This window comes from Arvicanthis niloticus, chromosome 7 (genome assembly GCF_011762505.2).
Source record: "Arvicanthis niloticus isolate mArvNil1 chromosome 7, mArvNil1.pat.X, whole genome shotgun sequence".
Lineage (NCBI taxonomy): Eukaryota > Metazoa > Chordata > Mammalia > Rodentia > Muridae > Arvicanthis > Arvicanthis niloticus.
This window is the reverse complement of record NC_047664.1, coordinates 56,798,222-56,820,136: the sequence shown is the minus strand read 5'-3', so window position 1 is coordinate 56,820,136 and position 21,915 is coordinate 56,798,222. Positions and strand designations below refer to the sequence as shown.

The 21,915-nt window shown below is 40.3% G+C and overlaps 1 protein-coding gene across 2 annotated transcripts in view; it reads right to left on the bottom strand.

Annotated features, from left to right (window-relative positions):
• The window catches only part of Stim2 (stromal interaction molecule 2), a 128,360-nt gene extending 108,142 nt beyond the window's left edge, over positions 1-20,218 (bottom strand). Inside the window, exon 1 of one of the 2 annotated variants that reach the window (XM_034508713.2) lies at positions 19,658-20,218. In XM_034508713.2, coding sequence (XP_034364604.1) covers positions 19,658-20,006 — 349 coding nt within the window. In that variant the 5' untranslated portion in view covers positions 20,007-20,218. The remainder of the gene's footprint in view (positions 1-19,657) is intronic. The other variant, XM_034508712.2, reaches the window with a different exon arrangement.
• Positions 20,219-21,915: the final 1,697 nt, after the last annotated feature.

The window sequence follows — 21,915 nt, the reverse complement described above, 5'->3', positions numbered from 1 at the left end:
AATGACAATTTAAATGTTAACAAATCAAGTGAAAACTTCTAATATTAGAATCCATATACAGATGGGGGTTTTAACGAAGACATAGAAATCACAAGTCATACAATAATACTAAAATTTAAAAAAAAAATATGGTTTCAAAAATAGAGCATTTCTTCTACATGAGTATCAGAGAACTTGAGATATTTTGATAGAAATCATCCAAGCAGAAAGAACAAAGAAGTATCAAAAGGGGAAATGTTTGTGGCTCACAACTATGAATCAACATAAAATAATATAGCAAATACTTAGAAGAATACCAACAAGAAAAAAAATGACCTGAAAAAGTAGGTTGAGCTTTTCCAAAAGTATGATAAACAGCGAGCACAGATCTAAGAATGTTCACAAGCTCTACTTGAACAGTCAAGTTACATTAGCTCACACTGCACACTCACAGTCAGCTCTTCCTGTTACATAGCAAGATACCTGAGATAACCAATGCTATAAAAGGGAGGTTTGTTTTGGCTCAGAGTTTCAGAGGTTCCAGTCTGGTGTCAATGTGGCCAGCTGCTTCTGGGCCTGCGGTGAGCTGGCATACCATGGCAGAGAAGACATGGTGGGTCAATGACGACAACCTCATGGTGATCAGCAAGCAAAGAGAAGAAATCAGAATCTCGATCCCCCTTTTTTCTTTTTTTTATTGGATATTTTATTTACATTTCAGATGTAATCCACTTTCCCCATTTCTCCTCCATCCAGGAACCCCCATCCCATCCTCCCCTCCTCCTGCTTCTATGAGGATATGTCCCCACCCACCCTCCCACCTCCCCACCCACCCACAATTTCCCCCACACTGAGGCATCCAGCCTTCACTGGACCAAGGACTTCCTCACCCACCTATGCCCACTGTCATCCTCCCCTACATATACAGCTGGAGCCATGGGTCTCTCCCTATGTGCTCCCAGGCTGGTGGTTTAGACCCTGGGAGCTCTGGTTTGTTGGTATTGTTGCTCTCCCCATCCCCATTCACCCCCCCCCCCAAACCTTCAGCTCCTTTGGTCTTCTAACTCCTCCATTGGAAACCCCATGATCAGTTCAATGGTTAGCTGTGAGCATCTGCCTTTGTATATTTCATGCCCCAATGACCTGACTTCCCTTCACCATTCTAACCCCACAAAGATTCCACTACCTACCAATAACATCACAGGCTGAGCACCAAACTTTAATACATGAGTTTTTGAGGGCAAATTTAAGACCCAAACTACACCAAGATTGTATTAAAGATATATTATTATAAGGAAGTATACAGAAAAGAGATTTTGTAAAAATATATTCTGTGATCCTTAAAAAGTCAACATGGGATTTCCTAATGCCATATAAAATGAACTACAAGAAATGAGCTAAAACAGAATTAAGAAAAAGTAGTAAGAGATATGAGACAGGGAAAGAAAGAGAGAGACTGACTCTGAACCCTTATAAAGTTCAATCCAGGATCACAAATGAAGTTTCTTTCCGTGTGCTACTAACTTAGATACTCAGACTACATTGCTTTGAGCCGTAGATATTCAGACGACATTGCTTTGACCAAAAACTGGTGTTTAGCAAATACATTAAGCAAAAGCAGATAGTTATGAGTTGTATGAAATAATTAATATAGATAAATTCAACATATCCTTGGGAATGACAATTCTAATTTATGAAACCCTGTATTTTTCAGCCATTCTCACTAATATCAGAATTTATGTGAGAATGAGGAAAAACAGAATCTCGAGACCCATAGGAGTAAAGCAGAGCAGAATCCACAAAGACTCAGAGTGCACAGCTAGGGACACAACACAGTAAGGAGATTCTCGTGCATGGCTCGGGCTTCAGTGCAGATTCTTAGTGTATAAAGAAGATAAGTCAGAACGTCCAACATCACATGTCACCTGACAAAGATCCCTATAGGAAACATTCTAATTCAGCCAATACTTTATGTTCAGTAAACAGCTAGCTCATGAGCCATTCCAGTAGGGATATTCAAAGACTTGTTAAATAAATTTACCCAAAGTTTTAATATGTTTTCAGCCAAAATAACAGCCACACCCAAGGCCACTGCTCAGCCTAAGAAGTAGGAATCAACAACACCAAGTAAGAAAAAAAAAGTTTCCTAACCTTTCAATAGATTTCAACTGAATGGTACTTTAATATATTATTTAGTGAACATACCATCTAATATGTACACTTAAAAAAAAAACTTCAACAAGTTTTTACTCATTTCAAATGGGACACAATATAACATTTCTGAACAGGTCTTTGTTATAGACCAGTAATAAACCAGGCAGTGGTGGCTCACACCTTAAATCCCAGCACTCAGGAGGCAGAGGCAAGTGGATCTCTGAGTTCAAAGCCAGCCTGGCCTACAGAGAGAGTTCTGAGACAGCCAGGGCTACACAGAGAAACTCTGTTTTAAAACAAACAACAACAAAGGATAGTAAATGAAAATTCACTTTTTTAAATTACAAATTAAGAACATGCAAATTATTCTTTATAATGGTGTTTTCTTTTAACAAATAAAACAATGAGAGCCCCTGTAGTTTCTATATCCTCACTCTGAAGCCTACTTACCCCAAAACATCTTGGTTAAGTTTCTTCATTATGATTAGGAAGAGACTATCTCTAAGCACACTAATTTGGCATTTAAGTAAAAACAACTGCTATTTACCTAGAACTTAGAGACAGACTGAATGCAGACTTTTTACCTGCTATTTCCTGAATAGAGTCCAGTTTCAAACTGTCACATTATAAATTAGACATCCTAGGATAACTTTAATATCTATTTTATGCCTTTTCTAATATAGACCATGAAGAAAAACAATCCTGGTTTTCAGAAGCATAACATTCAAGATAGGTGATGATAAATCTCTCATAACTACAAGCTACCTACCTAAAAATCAACTTTAAAAGACTTAAAATGTAAAGCCAAACTTTCAGTATACTACAAAAGCTACCAATTTTGTAAGTACATAAACAAAATATTTTTATGTATGAAACTGAAAGGACCAGCTTATTTGAATGTTTCTGCAGGATCTTAAAATGCATCTAATACACATAGACTTGGTAGTGCACAGTTGCTATCTCAGCACTCAGTAACAGAAGGTAAAGGAATCATTACTTTTAAAACAAATGCCAGCCTGGACTCCAGAGAGGCCCTGTCTTAAAAATAAATAACTACATTGCAGCAGCCAGTACAGTGATTGGCAGTTCATCTAAAGTCTCAGTCACCCAGGATGTACAGGCAGGGGGATCATCTGAGCCCAGGAGTCTAAGAACAACCTAGACAACCCAGCAAGATCCCATCTCAAATAAATATAGCACAGTACACAGCGAACAGTCTAAGCGTCAAAGTTTATAGATCAGGGATCTAGTTCTGGTTTATGTAGGGCCTTAAGGTTGATCCTAATGTAAAGCACATGTACATGCTTTTTACAAAACTCAAGAGACAATCAATGTGACTTGTATAGTTGATATTATACATAAGTAAAAACTGTCAATAAATAAAAAGCAATGCGCTGCTTGGCTTCAGTTAAAGGAGTCTGACACTGAATCCTGAGATCATCAGCAATCATAAATGAGCAAAGTGCCAACTTGTTCTGAATACAGACAGACGACAATAATCAAAATATTAAAGACGATGCCATGAGAAGACTATATGACTTTGGCTTTCTACTACTGTTCTAAAACTTAAAAGCTATTACACAGACACTTTCAAACTAAGAGGCAAAAGTAACTTTATAGTTGATGCCCAATAGTGAGCTCCAATAGTGATGCCCAATAGTTACATTTATGTAACTAGCACTTATTATAGGTTACATAAATGTTATTATATTCTTTGATTTTTACCTGCATGTGTGTGTTCCTGGGCAGGTTTATGGGCACTAGATGCTTATATGTTCCTGAGGAGGCCAGAGGGCATCAAATCCCTGAAAATGGAGTCATAGGCATCTGACATGATGCTGGGAATCTAACCCTGGGTATTCTGTAAGAGCCTAAGTGCTCTTAACTGCTGAGCCATCACCCCAGCACCTTAACCACCATTTAATAAAATGTCTTTTAAAATATGTAACACTGTAAGTTGAAGAAAACTCCAGGCTTTTAAATAATCGCATCAATGTAATTACCCTAGACTCTTATAAAAAGGTAGGAGATTATCCAAGTTCATGACTTAAGACAAATGAGTAATATATTAGTCATAGCCACTCAGTTTATATAAGTGAAAACTGAAAGTTGATCTCATAACATTTCCCTACTAGAAACTAGCAATCACAAACAAAGATGAGTTACATAGCTCTTCCTCAAAGATCTTCCTCAAAGTCACACCAAAACTTTAATGTACCACTAAAGATAAAGTAAGATCAGATTCCAATAATTAATTCATACTACATTCCAGACTATCTGTTTTTAAAAACTAGACCCTATGTCAAAAAAAATAGATCAACCATTAATCATGATATAGATTAAAGGTATCAAGAGCCACAGTAAACCAAAAACAAACTTTGAGACTGTTAAGTATTTATAAGTTATGGGACAACTTTTTAAAAACACTTGAATAGATACCTGAGCAGTTAAGGAGTCACATCTCACCAAGGAGAATTTGGAAGACTTTACAACAGAAAAACATGGACAGATAAGATCCATATCAAATGTTGCCCATTGCTGTATCTTCAACTTTTAAAGCACTACACTGAACACTGAATATTTTTGATAAATAATCACCAACTGAATGACCAATATTCTGACGAGCTTTGAGAGACAGGACAATCTGAGATGAAAGGAACATAAAGCAAAAGAATAAAGGAGAAAATAAGGAGAGAGCCCAATTAGCAGAAGCATACTCGAGATATGCAGATCAACAATTTTTCTCCACCATGAACCTACACACACAAAGTTTAGATCTAACTAGCAGCATCTGGAAAAATTAAACAAATAAGACACGTAAGAGAAAACAGTGTCAATTCCAAGATTGCTGACGGAGTGTAGAGCCAATGTGGTGGGAAGGAAGAGAAAAGAGCTGAGGAAGGAGCAAGTGTAACCCCAGGATTTTTTTTCCCCAGGAACTGGAGCAATGCCAGCCCCTAAGGGTACTTTCAAAGGTTCTCAGCATCAACTGAAGGTACCAACCATCTGTAACTGCAGTTCATCAGGTTAGACTCCCTCGTCTGACCTCAGTAGGCACCAGGCACACATAATACAGACACACGTGCAGACAAAACACTCATATGCACAAAATAAAAATAAGTAAATATTTTTTAAAAAGACAGAGTTCATGTATGATTGTGTTTGATTGCTTAGATTGTTCAGACAATAGTATAATACAAAGAAATCTCTCTCTCTTTCTCTCTCTCTCTCTCTCTCTCTCACACACACACACACACACACACACACACACACACACACAATATGACTGAAGTGGAAAGAGTCAAGTAAAAATGATGTTTACTGAGCATTCCTTGATAACTTCACACTCTTTTTACATAATCTTCACAACAAAACCCTTCAAAGTAGCTAAGATACTTTAAATAGTAGCCCAGCCCCCCCCCCAAAAAAAAATCACAATACTTTTCCAAAGCTCATAAAGCTAATTTTGTCTATGCCATTCCCTCAAAGAATCTCCACTTTGTTCAAATAGGAGGTAACAATGTGCTGATAAAGTGAGCCCCTTCTCCCAGCTGTAGGAGGGTAAATCATGTTTGTCCTACACAAAGTATCTATTTCCCTTTGGTGATAACCCAGGCCTGACCAATGAGGCATGAGAAGAAATATGCCAGGGTCTGCTAGGAACATGTTGTGCCAGAATGGTGAGCACCATGTAAGTCTTTAGGGACTTTAAGCAGCACACTCTAAGAATGGTCTTCCTCTGTTAACACCACAGCAGTGTCCCAATCCATACACAAGCCAAATCAATTCTAACTTCAGACTAACAGTTCCTCTTCTCTAAGATTCTACCACCACACCCAAATGGACAGAGTGTCCACCTGCCTAGACAATCTCCCTGTGACCATTCTTCCTACCAGCATTCCAAAAAGCAGCCAACAGATCTTAAATCACACAATGAAACCCTGCACACCTGTCACAGTCAGGTTGTAAAACGGTGCTACAACTTATGGATTAGCATGAAAACATCAAAAGTGAAAAGCAAAAGATAGATAGATAGATAGATAGATAGATAGATAGATAGATAGATAGATATCCAGGAATCCCACTTCTAGGTATCTAGCAAAGAGAACTGAAAGCAGGGTGTCAGAGAAATCAGTACATTCATGTTGCCAACATTACTTATATCAGGCAAAGAGTGTCCATGGATGGATGGATAGATGGATGGATGGAAGGAAGGATGGATGGAAAGATGGATGGAAGGATGGATGGAAGGATGGATGGAAGGATGAATGGATGAATAGATGGGGAAAACGTGGTCTGCATATAAAATAAAGTGTCTGCCTTAAAATTCTGTTACCCATGATATAACACAAGTAAGCCTTGAAAACATTCAGCCAAGTAACAAGTAAGTTAGTAACAATTTGGCAGACAATGTAAGATTCTACTTGTATCAAATACCATAAAGTAATCAAATTCATAGATACAAAAAATTAAAACGGCAACTACCAGCAGTTGGAGAAACAGAATTAACAGCTATAGTTTCAGTTTTATAAGACAAAATAGGTTCTAGTAATCAACAATTTTAAAAGATCTAACAGTCCTAAAAATATACACTTAAAAATAGTTTTATATTATGTATTTTCTATTATGGCCTGAAAAAACTATGCAGGCCAGACAACAACAAAAATTAGCCTTATCATTTCATTTTCCCTCCTTAAAATGATTCAACCCATCCCATTATCCTCTGAAGCAGCTCAAACACAGGGAAAGATCTAGAAGGTTCTGTACCATCTGGCCCTAGTCTCTTCAGCAGCCAGATCTCATGCTGATCTTCCCCCTCTAAATATGCTCAAAGCAGATCTCTCTCTCTCTCTCTCTCTCTCTCTCTCTGTGTGTGTGTGTGTGTGTGTGTGTGTGTGTGTGTGTGTGTGTGTGTGTGTGTTGGGGCTGTACTGTCCAGAGGCTGACACTGGTGTCTTCCTCAACTGCTTTTCTACCTTATTTTTGAAGCAGGGTCTCTCATTGAAACAGGGCCTATGGATTTACTAGTCTGGCTGGCCAATGACCTACAATCTCCAGTCCATCTCCACCACCTGAGGTCTGGAATACCTCATATTTCCATGCCCAACTTTTACACATGTGCTCTTTACTGACTATACCATCTCTCCAACCTAGAATGAGACATTTAGATCAAGTAATTAAAATTTGTTCTTGCCTTGGGATCTCTAACTAATCTCTATTACCTCTATGTGGAATGCTCTCTCAACCCCCTTCAACTACTATCACAAAATATGACCTTAGGATAAGTGGTGGTGGCAAACTCGTCCCAGCGCTCAAGTTGCAGAGGCAGGTGGATCTCTGTGAGTACAAGGCCAACCTGGTTTACAGAGTTACATGATAGCCAGAGTTACATAGTGAGAACTTATCTTGAAAAAACAAACAACAAATAAAGCATGAATAGTGGTGCAGGCCTTTAAACCCTGTACTTCAGATCTGGGGAATCACTGTGTGCTTGAGTCCAGCCTGGTCTATATAGTGAGTTGCAGGATGGCCAAAGTTACATAGTGAGAACCTGTCTCTCAAAAAAAACAAAATGGATAAAGCAAAATGAATATATATGATCTTCAGGGATCTGTAAAGGTAAATCAGCAGTTAATAGCACAAACTGCAAAGAGCTTGTGTTTAGTCCCCTCACTGGACAGTTGACAAATACAAGCACGGGTGTGCACGCGCGCACACACACACACACACACGCACCAAAACTATTAAAAATAAATACAAATGTACTGTACTAAAAATATGACTTTCCAGTCAGTGAGATTGCTTGCTGACACGCCTCAACTCAGTTCAATCCCTACAAGTAGAGGTGGAAGGAAGCAACCACAAACATGCAGGGGGAGGGGGGGTATATAGACGTTTAATATGAATTTCTTAGAAGCTTCTCCGATTAGCACACCCTCCTAAAGTAACAAGTGTCCCCATGACATCTCAGCCATGTTATTTTCAATTTCACGGATTCTCCTTTGTTCTTAACAGGTACATCTCATAATTTTAAGATATTCTCTCCCCAATTTAAATAGTAATATAAGTTCTAAGAGGACGTGAGCCTTATACTCTCATTCTTCAGAGCCCCAACCCTTCCATAAGCCTAGAATACATCTGACAACCTAGTACTCATTTAAAATTACTCTTGAGTACATGCTTGGCCTAGAAAGGCCCTTGGGACCAATCTCTAACTCCAAAAAAAAATTTTTTTTTCTAAATCATTCCTGATGTTACTAGTAAATACATATAAAAATATACATTTTAAGTGTTAAAAAAATTGCCTGAAGAGTGACTGCCAGTTGTTAAAGTAAATGTTTTTTTCTACCTTATTTTCCCTATTTTTAAAATTTCTATAATAAACTTCTAAGCTCATATTAAAGGTTTTGTTGCTAACATTCCAGCTACAAAATACTGAAGTCTTTTGGTTAGATTAAGTGACAACGATAAACTGGAGATGCAACTCAGAGGTAGCGCAGATTGTTTCCCATGTACAAGGTTCATGGTTCAAGCCTCAGTACCACAAACAATCAAATAAAACAGACAGAAACTTAACTAAAGACTTAGCTAAGGAGTCAACTCATTTCTTCAAAAATATCCCAGTACCTTGTGGGTTTGCTGGCTATAATTAGTTTCATTTTTCTATCATCTTGTAACTTTTTTTGATAATTTCATACATGTATACAATGCATTATAATCATTTTCTCCAGCTTCCCCAGACTTCTCCCAACAAGTCATCCTCCCAACTTCATGCCTTCTTCATTATAGTAATTTTTAAATATCCCACAGCATCCACTTTGTGTGGCCCACATTCTCATGGGGCATCCATTGTTACAGGGGCACACTACTAGCAGTCACCTCCAATGGAAAATGCTGTCGCTCCCAGCTACCATCCGCCAAGAGCTCCTCAGGTCCTCCTTGAGCCATGCTGTAATTCTCAATACCTTAATACTCTGTCAGTCGCAGCCCATTAATGATCTGGTTATTCAGACCACACAAGTGTCTTCAATGATACTGTCACTGTGTGTGTGTGTGTGTGTGTGTGTGTGTGTGTGTGTGTGTGTGTATGTGTGTTCAGGTGCATGTGTACATGCCTGTAGGTCAGAGATTAATTCACAGGCTCTGTCTCCCTATTTTTTGAGATAGTGTCTTTCAATGAACTAGTGCTTACTAAGTAGCCTAGGTTGGTAGACCAGATAACCCCAGGGATCCTTACCAGTCTCTCCCTCCCAGTGCTAGGATAATAAGTCCATGCCACCACAGCAATCGATTTCTACCAGTTCTGAGGATGAAACAACAGCTTGCAAGTAACTTCCTTACAGATTGAGCTATTATCCCAGTCTCATATTTGTTTATTTTTAATACCACAAAAAAAAAAAAAGGACTGGAAATGCAGCAGTGCAGTAGCACGCAAGGCCAGGTGTCAACTCTTCAGGACTGCACAGGTAGGTACATAAAAGGAACGGAAAGCACATTACTAATACTCAACAAACCGGCACATTTCTACAACGGTCCTGTATCTGTGTCTACAGAAAAGGGGGACCGGCAGTAACCACAACTGAGTACCATAACTGAGTGCCGGGTGCTATGTTAAGCACTTTTTGTAGACTGTTAACTCATTTGTTCTTCAAACTATATTCTAAATAAATGAAGACTTAGACACCAACAAGTTAAGTCCCCTACCTATAATTATAATCCGCTATCAGGCTGTGATTCAAACTAATAAAAACTTGCTACGGTCTACAGACTAATCACATTCTACAAAAGAAGAACAAACTTACACTCCCATATAAAATTTCAATTAGTCTTAAAACCACACTCCATCCCATAGGAATATTCACAAAAACAAAACCCAAACAGGAACTCCCTTCTTCTGAGGATACTGACTTTTTACAGCACACTGCAGATATATCACTGGGCTTTATAATCTGTATAGTAGATAAGAACAACCTTTAAAACTTTAGAATATTTCACAGAAAAATTCAATTATTAACAAAATAAAAATGTAGTCCTAAGGCCAGTGGACAATCAAAATCCACTTTCACACTACTTAGAATATCTAATTCTGTTGCTTCTCCAGCCTCATTCCCTGACTTAACTTAATTATACTCTCTACTTTAACCTAAAGATCCTTGGCACTGGAAGATTTTAAAGTAGCTAGATTCCCATTATATGTAACATTCACTGTGGGAAAGAGCAGTAAGACTCTCCCAAGGATTCTGTGAGTGTTAAATGAGATAAGACATGCAAAACTGCTGCCAAAAATCTGAGCTCCATGTCTAAATGTGAATGCTGGGGCACTGTCCACAGGCTCAGCACTGTCACGCCATCTGAATATCTGCCATACACAGTCACATCTTGCATTCTCATGAGCCAGTGCATCCCTTCTCAGCTTCCTCCTCCCATACTGTGTGCCCTCTCCTATCCACCCAACCCACATGCTCTACTCCACTCTGGGAAACAGAACATCTTCATAACTCAGAAAACAGCATATCCTCATACCTTTATCACACTGTATCATCAATCTTTAAGTAGATCCAGCTCTAACAGACTCCAAGGCAGGGTATCTTCCTGATCTTGAAAGGCAAAATCTGGTGCTTAGTAAGCCACTGCCGGCTCTGTTTACTTACATCACATCTTACTCCAGAGGGGGCTGGAAGTGTAGCTCCCTGGTAATGAGCTTGCCTAGCACTGACAGGATCCTGGCTAGATCCAAGCTGCCAAAACTGGGGTGAAAATGTACAACAACAAAAAAATAGAAATAATTCTATTAAATATTATTATGCTTTTTAAAATGTTAATGAGGTATGCTTGACAATTGAAGAATATATAGCTAATTTTAGGTGTACTATTTGGTTTGATAACGGTATGACTGCGAAAGTCATCACTATCAGGCTGATCAATGTATCAATTATCTCACATCTGTACATTTAATTTTGGTATAAGACTACTTATGATGCAGTCTCATAAAATCTCAAGTAATAAAAAAATAAAATAAACAATAATAATAATAATAATAAGCCGGGCAATGGTGACACACGCCTTTAATCCTAGCACTTGGGAGGCAAAGGCAGGCGGATTTCTGAGTTCGAGGCCAGCCTGATCTACAGAGTGAGTTCCAGGACAGCCAGGACTACACAGAGAAACCCTGTCTCAAATAAATAAATAAATAAATAAATAAATAAATAAATAAATAAAAATAAAAAAATAAACAAAAACAAATCCCAAGTAATCTACTAACCTCCATTCTACTATGGCTGACATTTTTAGATCCCACCCAAGTGAGACCATGGAGTATTTGTCTTTCTATGTCTAGGTTGTTTTATTTACCAGAATGCTTTCCAGGTTCGTGAATACTTCCACAAACAGCAGAAGCTTTTTCTTTCAATGGCTGAACAAACCCCACTATGTATATATGTATGTATATCATATGTTCTATATCCATTCTTCATCAACAGATGAAGTTTTAAGTTGTTTCCACATCTTGGCTGTTCTGAACATTGCTGAAAACAAACATGAAAGTACAAATATCGCTAAAATGTATTCTGAGTAAACATAACATTGTAAACAAACTACAAAATTAACACTTTTTATATTGTGCAAAAACTTCCCAGGCATGTTTCAGGTTTACTGTTCCTACAATAATTTTTTTAAGACAAACTACAGCATCTTTACATAATTAGTTCCTCAAGTCATGGCTACCACACAACAGTAGTTAAGTAGTGTTTAAAATTCTATGCAAACGCCCATCTGGCTTTCTCCTTTAATCTCCCTTAGCTCTTCTTCAGACCCATCCTTACAAACCTAAGGCCTGAAGGTGCATCAGACAGCAAATTCACGAATGCAAAGTCCAAAAATATAGCGCACCTATCACTGCGATTTAAAAACCCAAAATATAAATTTTAATTAGAAGCAAGAAGAAAGTAGCAAAGATTAATACAATGAATACATATGGCAAAGCAGAAATCCTCCAAGATGGTGAGAGTGAGGACACATGCCTTTAATGGAAAAGGTCAGATGTTTACTGGTAGAGAATAATAAAGGGGTGGATCAAGACCATCTTGGGACCCAGCATCGGGTGGTATTAAAAGGAACAAGAAACAGTGGAGGAAAGAAAACATGGGTGTGCAAAGTGTAAAATATGTTGACTAGCAGACGAAAACTTCCCAAGAGGGGTGGGCACAGTCGTCCCACAGCCACCAACGTGGGAGGTGGAAGCAGGAGGATTAGGAGAGCATCTGTACTTCAAGACTAGCCTAATGAAAGACTCAATTAAACTGCATAGTAAGACCCTGTCAAAGAAAGAAAGAACAAAATTCAAGCACTGAAAATCACTTGAAAAGTACAAATCATTGACTGTTCTTTTTCCAAAGATTCTTTAATGAGATTATTAATACTAAGAAATCAAGTAAATAGGAGATACACTGCTAGTATTTTTTTTTTTAACTAAAAACCCAGCACTTAACTCAGTAAGAGTTTTTGAAGTGTTTCACTTACATAATGGGAAGTTCAAGAAGATCAGAGAGAAGCAGAGAAAGTGAAAATAACTGGAGGCCAACAGTTGCACAGTGGCCAAGATCTGCAGTGCACATAAAGACCAGCTCACATGCAAGATCTGCTGTACACATAAAGACCAGCTCACATGCAAGATCTGCAGCACACATAAAGACCAGCTCACATGCAAGATCTGCAGCACACATAAAGACCAGCTCACATGCAAGATCTGCAGCACACATAAAGACCAGCTCACATGCAAGATCTGCAGCACACATAAAGACCAGCTCACATGCAAGATCTGCAGCACACATAAAGACCAGCTCACATGCAAGATCTGCTGCACACATAAAGACCAGCTCACATGCAAGATCTGCAGCGCACATAAGGACCAGCTCACATGCAAGATCTGCTGTACACATAAGGACCAGCTCACATGCAAGATCTGCAGCGCACATAAGGACCAGCTCACATGCAAGATCTGCTGTACACATAAGGACCAGCTCACATGCAAGATCTGCAGCGCACATAAGGACCAGCTCACATGCAAGATCTGCAGCACACATAAAGACCAGCTCACATGCAAGATCTGCTGTACACATAAAGACCAGCTCACATGCAAGATCTGCTATACACATAAGGACCAGCTCACATGCAAGATCTGCAGCGCACAAAGACCAGCTCACATGCAAGATCTGCTGTACACATAAAGACCAGCTCACATGCAAGATCTGCTGTACACATAAAGACCAGCTCACATGCAAGCAGCAGTCAGCAGGCCCATCCCAGTAAACTTCTTGTCAGGCTTGGCGTTTCCCTGGGCCTGTGAGAGAAGTTGGACTGGGGAAAGGTGGTTACCACTGTCTTTAAGAAAAAAACACTCAATCCTCACTATTAACATCCTGCAACTCCCTTTCGCCTTAATCTAAGTTAGTTCTCTGAAAATTGCATGACTGACAAAGCCTAGCTGGAAGAAAAGTATTCTGAGTTAGTAGCCATAATGGCTGTGCAGTTACACTGCAAGGGCCAAATGAAATAAAGCCAAAAGTTAAATCAATCATTGGCCTGGGGTTCCCTACCCCAGTAGAACTTTCCTGGTAATGAAGTTCTCTGAGGAGGAAATGTTCAGCTTGAAGAACACAAGATTGAGAACTGTGATTTAGCAGAGAACCATCCTTAAAATCAGCAACAAAGAAACCAGTCAAGAGAAATATTTACTGGAAGTCAGACTAGATAGAAAGTGTCAAGAAAGACTGAGCACCAAAAAATCCTACAGATGCTGAGAGCAAAACGGAGACAGCAAAAACAACCCACTCATGTTTGGTGTTAGAGATCATCAACTAAAACCAGGCTTGAAGCTCACACAGGAAATTCAACGGGTGTTTTTGAAACAAATAATAGGCCAGTCCTCAGAAGACTGTTGCTCACAGAGGACACTGGAGATCTCCAGATAGAAGAGAACACGCTAAATATATGGTATAAACTCAATCTGGACAGTCACCCTTTAATATAGAAGAAACATACACACTGAAACACAGAATAAAAGGCTTTATGTAAACATAAGATAATATCTTTAGGTATCAGGTTTTTGGTTTATCAGACAGTATATTTGTGATATTTTGTTGTTAATGACTTTGTAAATCATCATGGAAGCTAAATCATACAAATACCTAATTTTGTTGTGATAAACAGGCATACTTGAAGGGGGGGGGGAAAGATGCCACATTTCTTCTGGGAGTTTTTAAGCCAATCTAAGTGAGATTAAAAGGTAACAGCCAGGGTCCTGTCCAACCTAAGAAACCAACCTTCTAAAACTTGCTTTCAGTCACTGTACAACTTAAGCCTTCAAGTCCTCTCCTCCTGTACTGCTTGCTAACCGCCTCCTTCCCACCTTCGTCTGCTTACCCACCCACCCAAATCTCCCCAAAACACAAGTCATTCTCATGCTCAAACACCACAATTCCTCTCCTTCCTGATGACAGGATAGAAGACTCAGTTTATAAACAAAACTCTCAAGTTATCCAAAATGTCTTCTGATTTGCCCCCTCAAAAAATGTAAATTTACATTCTCCATTGTACACATTTAGTATTTTATGTGTTCTCAATTATAAAATAAATTTTTTATTTCATTTTCCAAGTTAACCAGCAAAATCAGTGTGCCAAGAAATTTTTACCAAAGTTTTCTTGTGGCTTTCCATATTACCTAGCATGGGGCTGAGAAATCCAATTTTAGATTTCCTCTACACACACTAGGCATACCTCTGAAGACAATTACCTTCCTCCTTATTCTTCTCTTTGCCTCTCCTGGAAGACTCTTTCATTCACCTCTACATGAAGAATACATACCTAGGTCAACCTAAACTCTACAGAGGCCTCTTTCTTTCCCCAGAGTTTGCGCTCCATTGTTATGCTAATCAACCTTGGGCTCACCTTGTTTATATGGATAAGCATATACAATATATAAGCTGAAAAAAGTCAAAGCTTTAGAATCAGAGAAACCCAGTTCAACACATAACATGAAATCTTGGACAAGATGCCTGAGATCATAAGGCATCCATTTTCTCATGTCTTCTATGAAAGTAAGGCTCTGACAGGTTTAGCCTTACATCAAAAGCAGTTAGCACAGTATGGTACCCAGTACTAGTTCAGTTAATGTAGCTGTTACTACCCGGCCTGTGCTAGTCTGAGTTCCCCACAGGCAGACTCGAGTTCTACTCTTCTTTTATTTGTTCATATTCCTAATTTGCTACCTCTTCCATGTATTTAATAATTGTTTGGTTGATAAAACCTATCAAATTAAAAATAATCACCTACTTAGTTCCTAACTTGGTCCAAACTAATGAACATCAAAAGTGGCTTATTAATTATTATTAGTTGCTATTTTAACATTCACTTAATCACTCTATAACTTAATTTCTATATGCATAAATACTTAACTGCAAGCATAACTCTGAAAGTATTCACGCCGGGCGGTGGTGGCACACGCCTTTAATCCCAGCACTTGGGAGGCAGAGGGAGGCAGATTTCTGAGTTCGGGGCCAGCCTGATCTACAGAGTGAGTTCCAAGAAACCCTGTCTCGAAAAAAGACAACAACAACAACAAAAAAAGAAAGTATTCACATCATATTAAAATGACTACCTAATATCCAAAATGGTTGATACAGTTACTTATATATAAGTCTAAATTAACTTAGAAACATTAACATTAACCCAAACACAAACTAAACCATCAGCAAATTATCTCTATGTTTATCCTTTTTGTATCAACGAAAACAAAATCTTAAACCCTCATTTCCAATTGCCACTTCTGAGTTTTCCTGTGCTATGAGCTCATCAGCAGTGACCAGTGGGACTACTGAAAGTCTTAGAAAGACTAGCAAGGAACGGATGTCTCCAAACAAACACCCAGACAATGTTAAACATGCAAAACCGATGAAGCTCAAATAGATATAAGCAGGTTCTCAGTCGTGTGGCTGACAATACCACGTAAATGCAGCAATCGACAAGGACTGCAGAAGAAAACTAAACAACAGGAAGGCATCAAAAGAAGGTTCTGGAAAACACAGTCGCAATGTAAACACCTGCACAGGCATGACTCAATGTGGCATACATACAGCACACTCCAGCCAACTATTCGAAAGTGACATTAATGAGGCAGTGTTTACTGGATAAGTCTTGGGAGTGCAGGGTGAGTGACAATTGAAAACTTAAATTAATATTTTCTCAAAGATAACCTAGAAAATCCCCAACTAAATTAGTGAAAGCCCCACAGCATAAGTGTTTTTAACACTTCTGGATAAAGTGACCCTTGAAAATGGCATTATACTTTAAACTAAGAACAGTGGGTTTTGTTCAGATTTTAATACATCTAAAAGGCTTACTTAGATTTTCATTTTATATTCCTATAATATACCAAATAGGTGAAGTGATAAAAATCTTAAGATAAAATATTTATATAAGAATGTTACTCTAATTGATTAAAAAATTATAGAGTGTTCTAAAGCTAATGTTGGTTGTTTATAAAAATTCTGAAACAATCAGCTGTGTGTGTATGTGTAAAAAAAAAATAGTGTTCAGTTATTCTACATATTTTCCCAAACTGAGCTTTCTGCATATACATATATATGCAGAGACAGAGAGTGAGGGGGCAGAGAGAGAGCTTGCGTACTTCTGCCCTTCCATGATTTCTCAGAAACCATTATTTCAATATTTTGATAAGTTCAACCACTCCCTACTGGGTCAATTCATTGATCCCATATATGTTAAACAAAAAAGGTTTTCAAAAGTACTGATTTAGAGTATAATCTGTCTGCTTCCAGCCATCAATCCTTAATTTGAATTAGGTTTCAATCATGGGAATTACTTTTTTTAACTAAAAATATACACATGCATATGCATATAATTTAAATATTTTACTATGTAATATTATAAATATTGGTCCATATTACTACATCATTTAAGACAATGGATCTATTGATTTTGATGGTTTCATTGCCTATTTCTGCAAGAATACTTTTTTTTTGTTCAACACTAAGAACAAGCCAGACTTAAAGACAATTTATTCTTAAAATACACCAACATAAACCCTTGGGAGATAAGCTTCAATGAAAAGGTGTGTTCTAGACTGTATTAATAAAGAGCAAATTCCTCAGACGTTAAAGTATTAAAAATACTAATCTGGAGAGAGAGTGGGGTAGCTGTCAGTTTATGAAACTATTAAACGTGCCAACAGTAACACAACCACTTTCACAGGTAACCACAGAGAAAAATTTTCTCTCAGGTCTTTCACAAGTTTTCAAATTTCAAATCCACATAAAATGTAGTTCTCGCATATGCTTATGTCTGCACGTATCCATTAACACGGTCTGGAATGTAACAGGGCTTGTCTGTGGCTCCACTTCCTGAAGTGTAAAGTATCACCATCCATCTATGTCCCAAGTTTAATAAAACAAATAGAACCATAAAAGAGAACTACCCACAAAAACTATTAAATGAGAAAGGGCCCTACAGAGGCCATGCAACTCACAGCAATCTTCAACACATTTTTATTGCACGAGTGATTGTCAATCTACATTTCCCTAAACACTAGCCCTACTGACTGTATTTTCATAAACGTATTAAGATTCTATTATTCAATTTAGATACTGTGCAGCTGGACAATCTGAAACTTTCAGTGGAAATGTTTGCCTTTTTAAAATTAATATTTGAACCTAAGACAAAAGCTTGAGGTCAACAGAAATAACTCTGAGGTCAACATTTCAGCAAATTAACTTAAAAGCACTGCAGCACAACTTCACTTAGTATGATGCTGCTCCCCACTAAGCATCACCCTGTCTTTTCAACTGTGCCATAAATAACTACAGAGAAAATGAAAAGGGTTACAGCTTATTAAAATTCCATCTGCGCTTATTTCTTGATGTTCTCAGTATAACATACTTGTTAGAATAGTCAATAAACACCACGGTTCTGGATCACTTGCCTTTCTGCCAATCACATTTGTTAAGGCATTATGTAATTAACTACTAATCAAACATTTCTGCCAGAAAAAAAAAAAAAAGAAAGAAACCCACACTACTATACCTCTTAGATGGCAAAGTAATTCTGTCCCACTCCTAGGGAGACAGTAAGCCCTCATCCTACACGCCTACTGAACTGGTTTATCGCTGTTCCCTTCTACACTTGCCGTATTTTTATTAGAAAATAACTATTTGACCATGAAACCATCCAATATATCCCTCCCTACATACTATGTCCCTAAAGATCGTTCTGTAATTATCTATCCAAGGCAACCAGTGATGAATTGCCTATTTCAACTGAACAGGATCTGGTAAGTTTTTTGAGTCCCTGAAGTAAGTTGATCATTATGTTCTATACCCTTTCCAACTTCCAAAGTGCCTGACAACGCTTACCAACATCCTTCTCTCTGCAACAGGAAATAGCCTGTCACAGAACGCAGAGGAAAGCTGCCGAGATCTAAAGACTCCTGAACACTTTCCCCCAGCAGCTGTTAGTGACTACCAGACGCCTGTTGGGCTACCACTGCAGCTAAATTAACAGTGAATCATCTTATTCCTCCTTAATCTTGCTATTCTTCCAGAAAACCTAGAGATCTACCTTAAAAATAAACACAGCAGGAAGAAAAATAAGTTACTTTAGCTCCACCACTTTGCCCCAGGAAATCATGTCAGGACCTTTACATCACTGCTTAAACCACACCAGATCAGTTATATAAGACAATGAAGGCTTTAAAAGCATACAATTTTCTACTTAACCTTACCAAACGTATTTGCAAGTTTTCTGTAAGTGCTAGAACACTCTGTATTTTAAAAGATACTGGTTCACTCCGACAGAACTATGCTGCCCAAATCCACGTCACAAGTATCCTGCACTTGGTAAATTTTTGGTGTGTTTCTGGTTACCTGCTGCGCCTTCTGCACCCTTTGTCACCCAGTGATGCTCTCAAACAGCATATACTTTCCATCCCTTAAAACGGCCTCGTACCCCACAAAAACACACCAGACTTTGACGTTTCTTCATAATGATACGGAACCACTAGTGCCACTGGGTGCTGTGGCTCTCAAAGAATCTCTTAAGCAGCTTCCCCTGGGACAGGACGCTCAGCCGGGCTCTCAATCTGTAAGAAGCTGCCAGCTGCCTTTGCAAAGGCAGCAGAGGCCAACTCCATACCGCATTGCTGCTGCTAGTGCTGCTGCTGCCGCCGCCGCCTACTTTATCCGGCAGCTTTGGGAAGAGGGGAAAGGAGCCCAGTCCCCTACAGACCCCAATGGCCCCTTCGACGGCACGAAAGAGAAACCACTGCATTGCTCAGCTGGGAAGCTCGCAGGAGCCCGCTAAAGGACGAAGAAGCCACAGTAGAGGCGCCAGTCGGTGGACTCGGAAGGCGTCCGAAGTGCGACGACCGGCGCCAAGACAACCGCGAGGCGCCCCCTCGGGGATGGGGTCCTGCCGGGAGTCCCGCCAAACCTGCCGGTCGCCGCGCGGGCCTCACCTGTCAGCAGCGCCTGGCGCTCGCCCGCAGCCGCAGCCGAAGGAGACGCAGCCGCTCCGGCCGATCCCGACGCGCGCCGCCCGCGGAGGTGCCGGGGCACCAGGTCGCATCCGTCCGCCACGCCGGCCACCAACAGCCCGAAGAGCAGCACTGCTGCCCAGCGCCGCCGGGGAAGGCGGCCCAAGGCCCGGCCGGGTGCCGCGGAGGGAGGAGCGCTCACAGGAGCCGCCGGGCACTCGCTCGCCGCCAGCTGCCCGGGCCCCCGCCGCCTCGGAAGCGGACTCCCGCCGGGTGCTAACCGGCTCCCTTCACCCGCGGCCCGCGGAGCTCGGCTCCCCGCCGCGTTCATTGGTTCCGGTTATTTAAAAAAAAAAAAAGTGGGGGAGAGCAGTGGTACGGCGTCTTCCGACCCGGCGCGACACCCGCGCAGCTGCCGCGGCGACACCGGGATCCGCTGCTCTGGCGCGGCCAAGCCCCAGCCCAGCGCCCGCGCCGCCGCCGCGGCGCATCCCCCCGCCCCCTCCGGCCCGCGCCCGCCGTAGTACCACGCTCGGCCGGGACACCTCCCTCCCCTCACACACAAGCTCTCATACCAATCCCCCGCCTCCCTCAGCCCCGCCACAGCGCAGGCGCGATGCGGTGCTACTGCGCGTGCGCGGTCCTAGGCCCCGCCCCTAGAGGCGTTCCCAGACTGGTAGGCGGGGTGCGGGACAGCCGCCCCGGCGGTGCTTTCAGAGCCAAAGAACCTGAGCGGGAGGAAGGCGCGTGTCTCGCCCACGCTGTCATCGGGTGATGGGCAGCCTGGGAACCTGGATAAAGCATGTCGACGTCGCAGATCCTCTGAGTGCTTTACCCCATGGGTCAGAAAAACCGTGCAGTAGGAAACAGTGCCCCCGCCCCCAACTTGGATGTTGGTCTGGCTTACCAGTTGCCAGCTTTGTAGAAGCGGAGGGTAACCCAGCTTAGCGTTTTATTTACTTGACAAACATTTTGCAAAGCGCTTACCTTGTACCAGGGTGCTAGGAATTTCTCTAAGCGATTTACAGCCGCATAGTGTAACTCATCCTTCTCATCGGCATTTTACAAGTGACGAAATCCAAACCCTGAAATGTTAAAATAGCTTAACCCACCGACCCATAGCTAATAAATGGACATGGCCCGATTCATCAACTACTGAATTGAAATGTTCTAATAATTTGTTCTAGCTTTTTACTATTCTCCGTGCTGACATTGCGGGCAGTCACCGCCACTCTGCTCACATCCCACGCCTTCTATAGACTCTGCCAGCTGAACAGGTTGCTCCAACTACAACATAGACTTGACCATTTTGCTTATTTGCAATGAAGCAAAGTTTTGTGCATTCTCTTGCAGTTCTGCTCCAGACAGGCTTAATTGGTCTAAAAGAGAGAAAGAACCAGAATCTGTTTCATCCGAAGTAATTGCCATCATTGCATTGGGACTCTGTTGTTGTTATTGTTTGCTCTTTTGAATTCTGTTTTGTTTTAATTGTGGTGTGAATGCTCAGGATGTGACTCACGTGAATGGCACTCAAACGCGAGCTACATATCTCAGAGACTCATATCAAAGCATTTCTTCGGAAAACCTTTGAAATGGAAACGGAGGTGTTGAACACACACACACACATATTTAAAATCTTGTAGCTAGGATTGTTAAGAACATAGGTCTGGCTACTGTTGGGTTTCACTGTTGGCTTGGATTATTTTGTTCCAGAAGTCGAGAAGTCAAATTAGTCTCCAAAACAATTCCTTAGGAAGCTTGACCAAAAGAACTTCAAATATCACTCATAGTGGAAGAAACAGATACACACTGCAGAAAAGAATCAGGAACAATAATGAGGCAAATCAACCACAATCATTTCTTGATATACTTCTTAGGGGCATTGGTGGGGCAGTTCCTTACAGGGCAACAGTAAGATTTTATTTTGCTTGCTTAAAGGCAATGAAGTCATGTGTTTGCTGAGTAGACAGTACTGCTAGGCACCGGAAAACCAGGAAGTAAACAAGTTCGTTTCCTACTCTACAGGAGGCATCATTTAATTCATCAATATTTACTGAGCACCTATTGTATGCCAAGCAAAGTATTATATGGTGGAGTATTATATTCAGCCAACTAAGAAACACTTGAAAATGTCAAATAAGTCAGAACTTGAAGCTATAAGATTGCTAACAGTCCTTTCCTAGAAAACTTTATCATCTTGGACGGCAGATAAAATTTATGTCTATTAAATGCGTATAGGT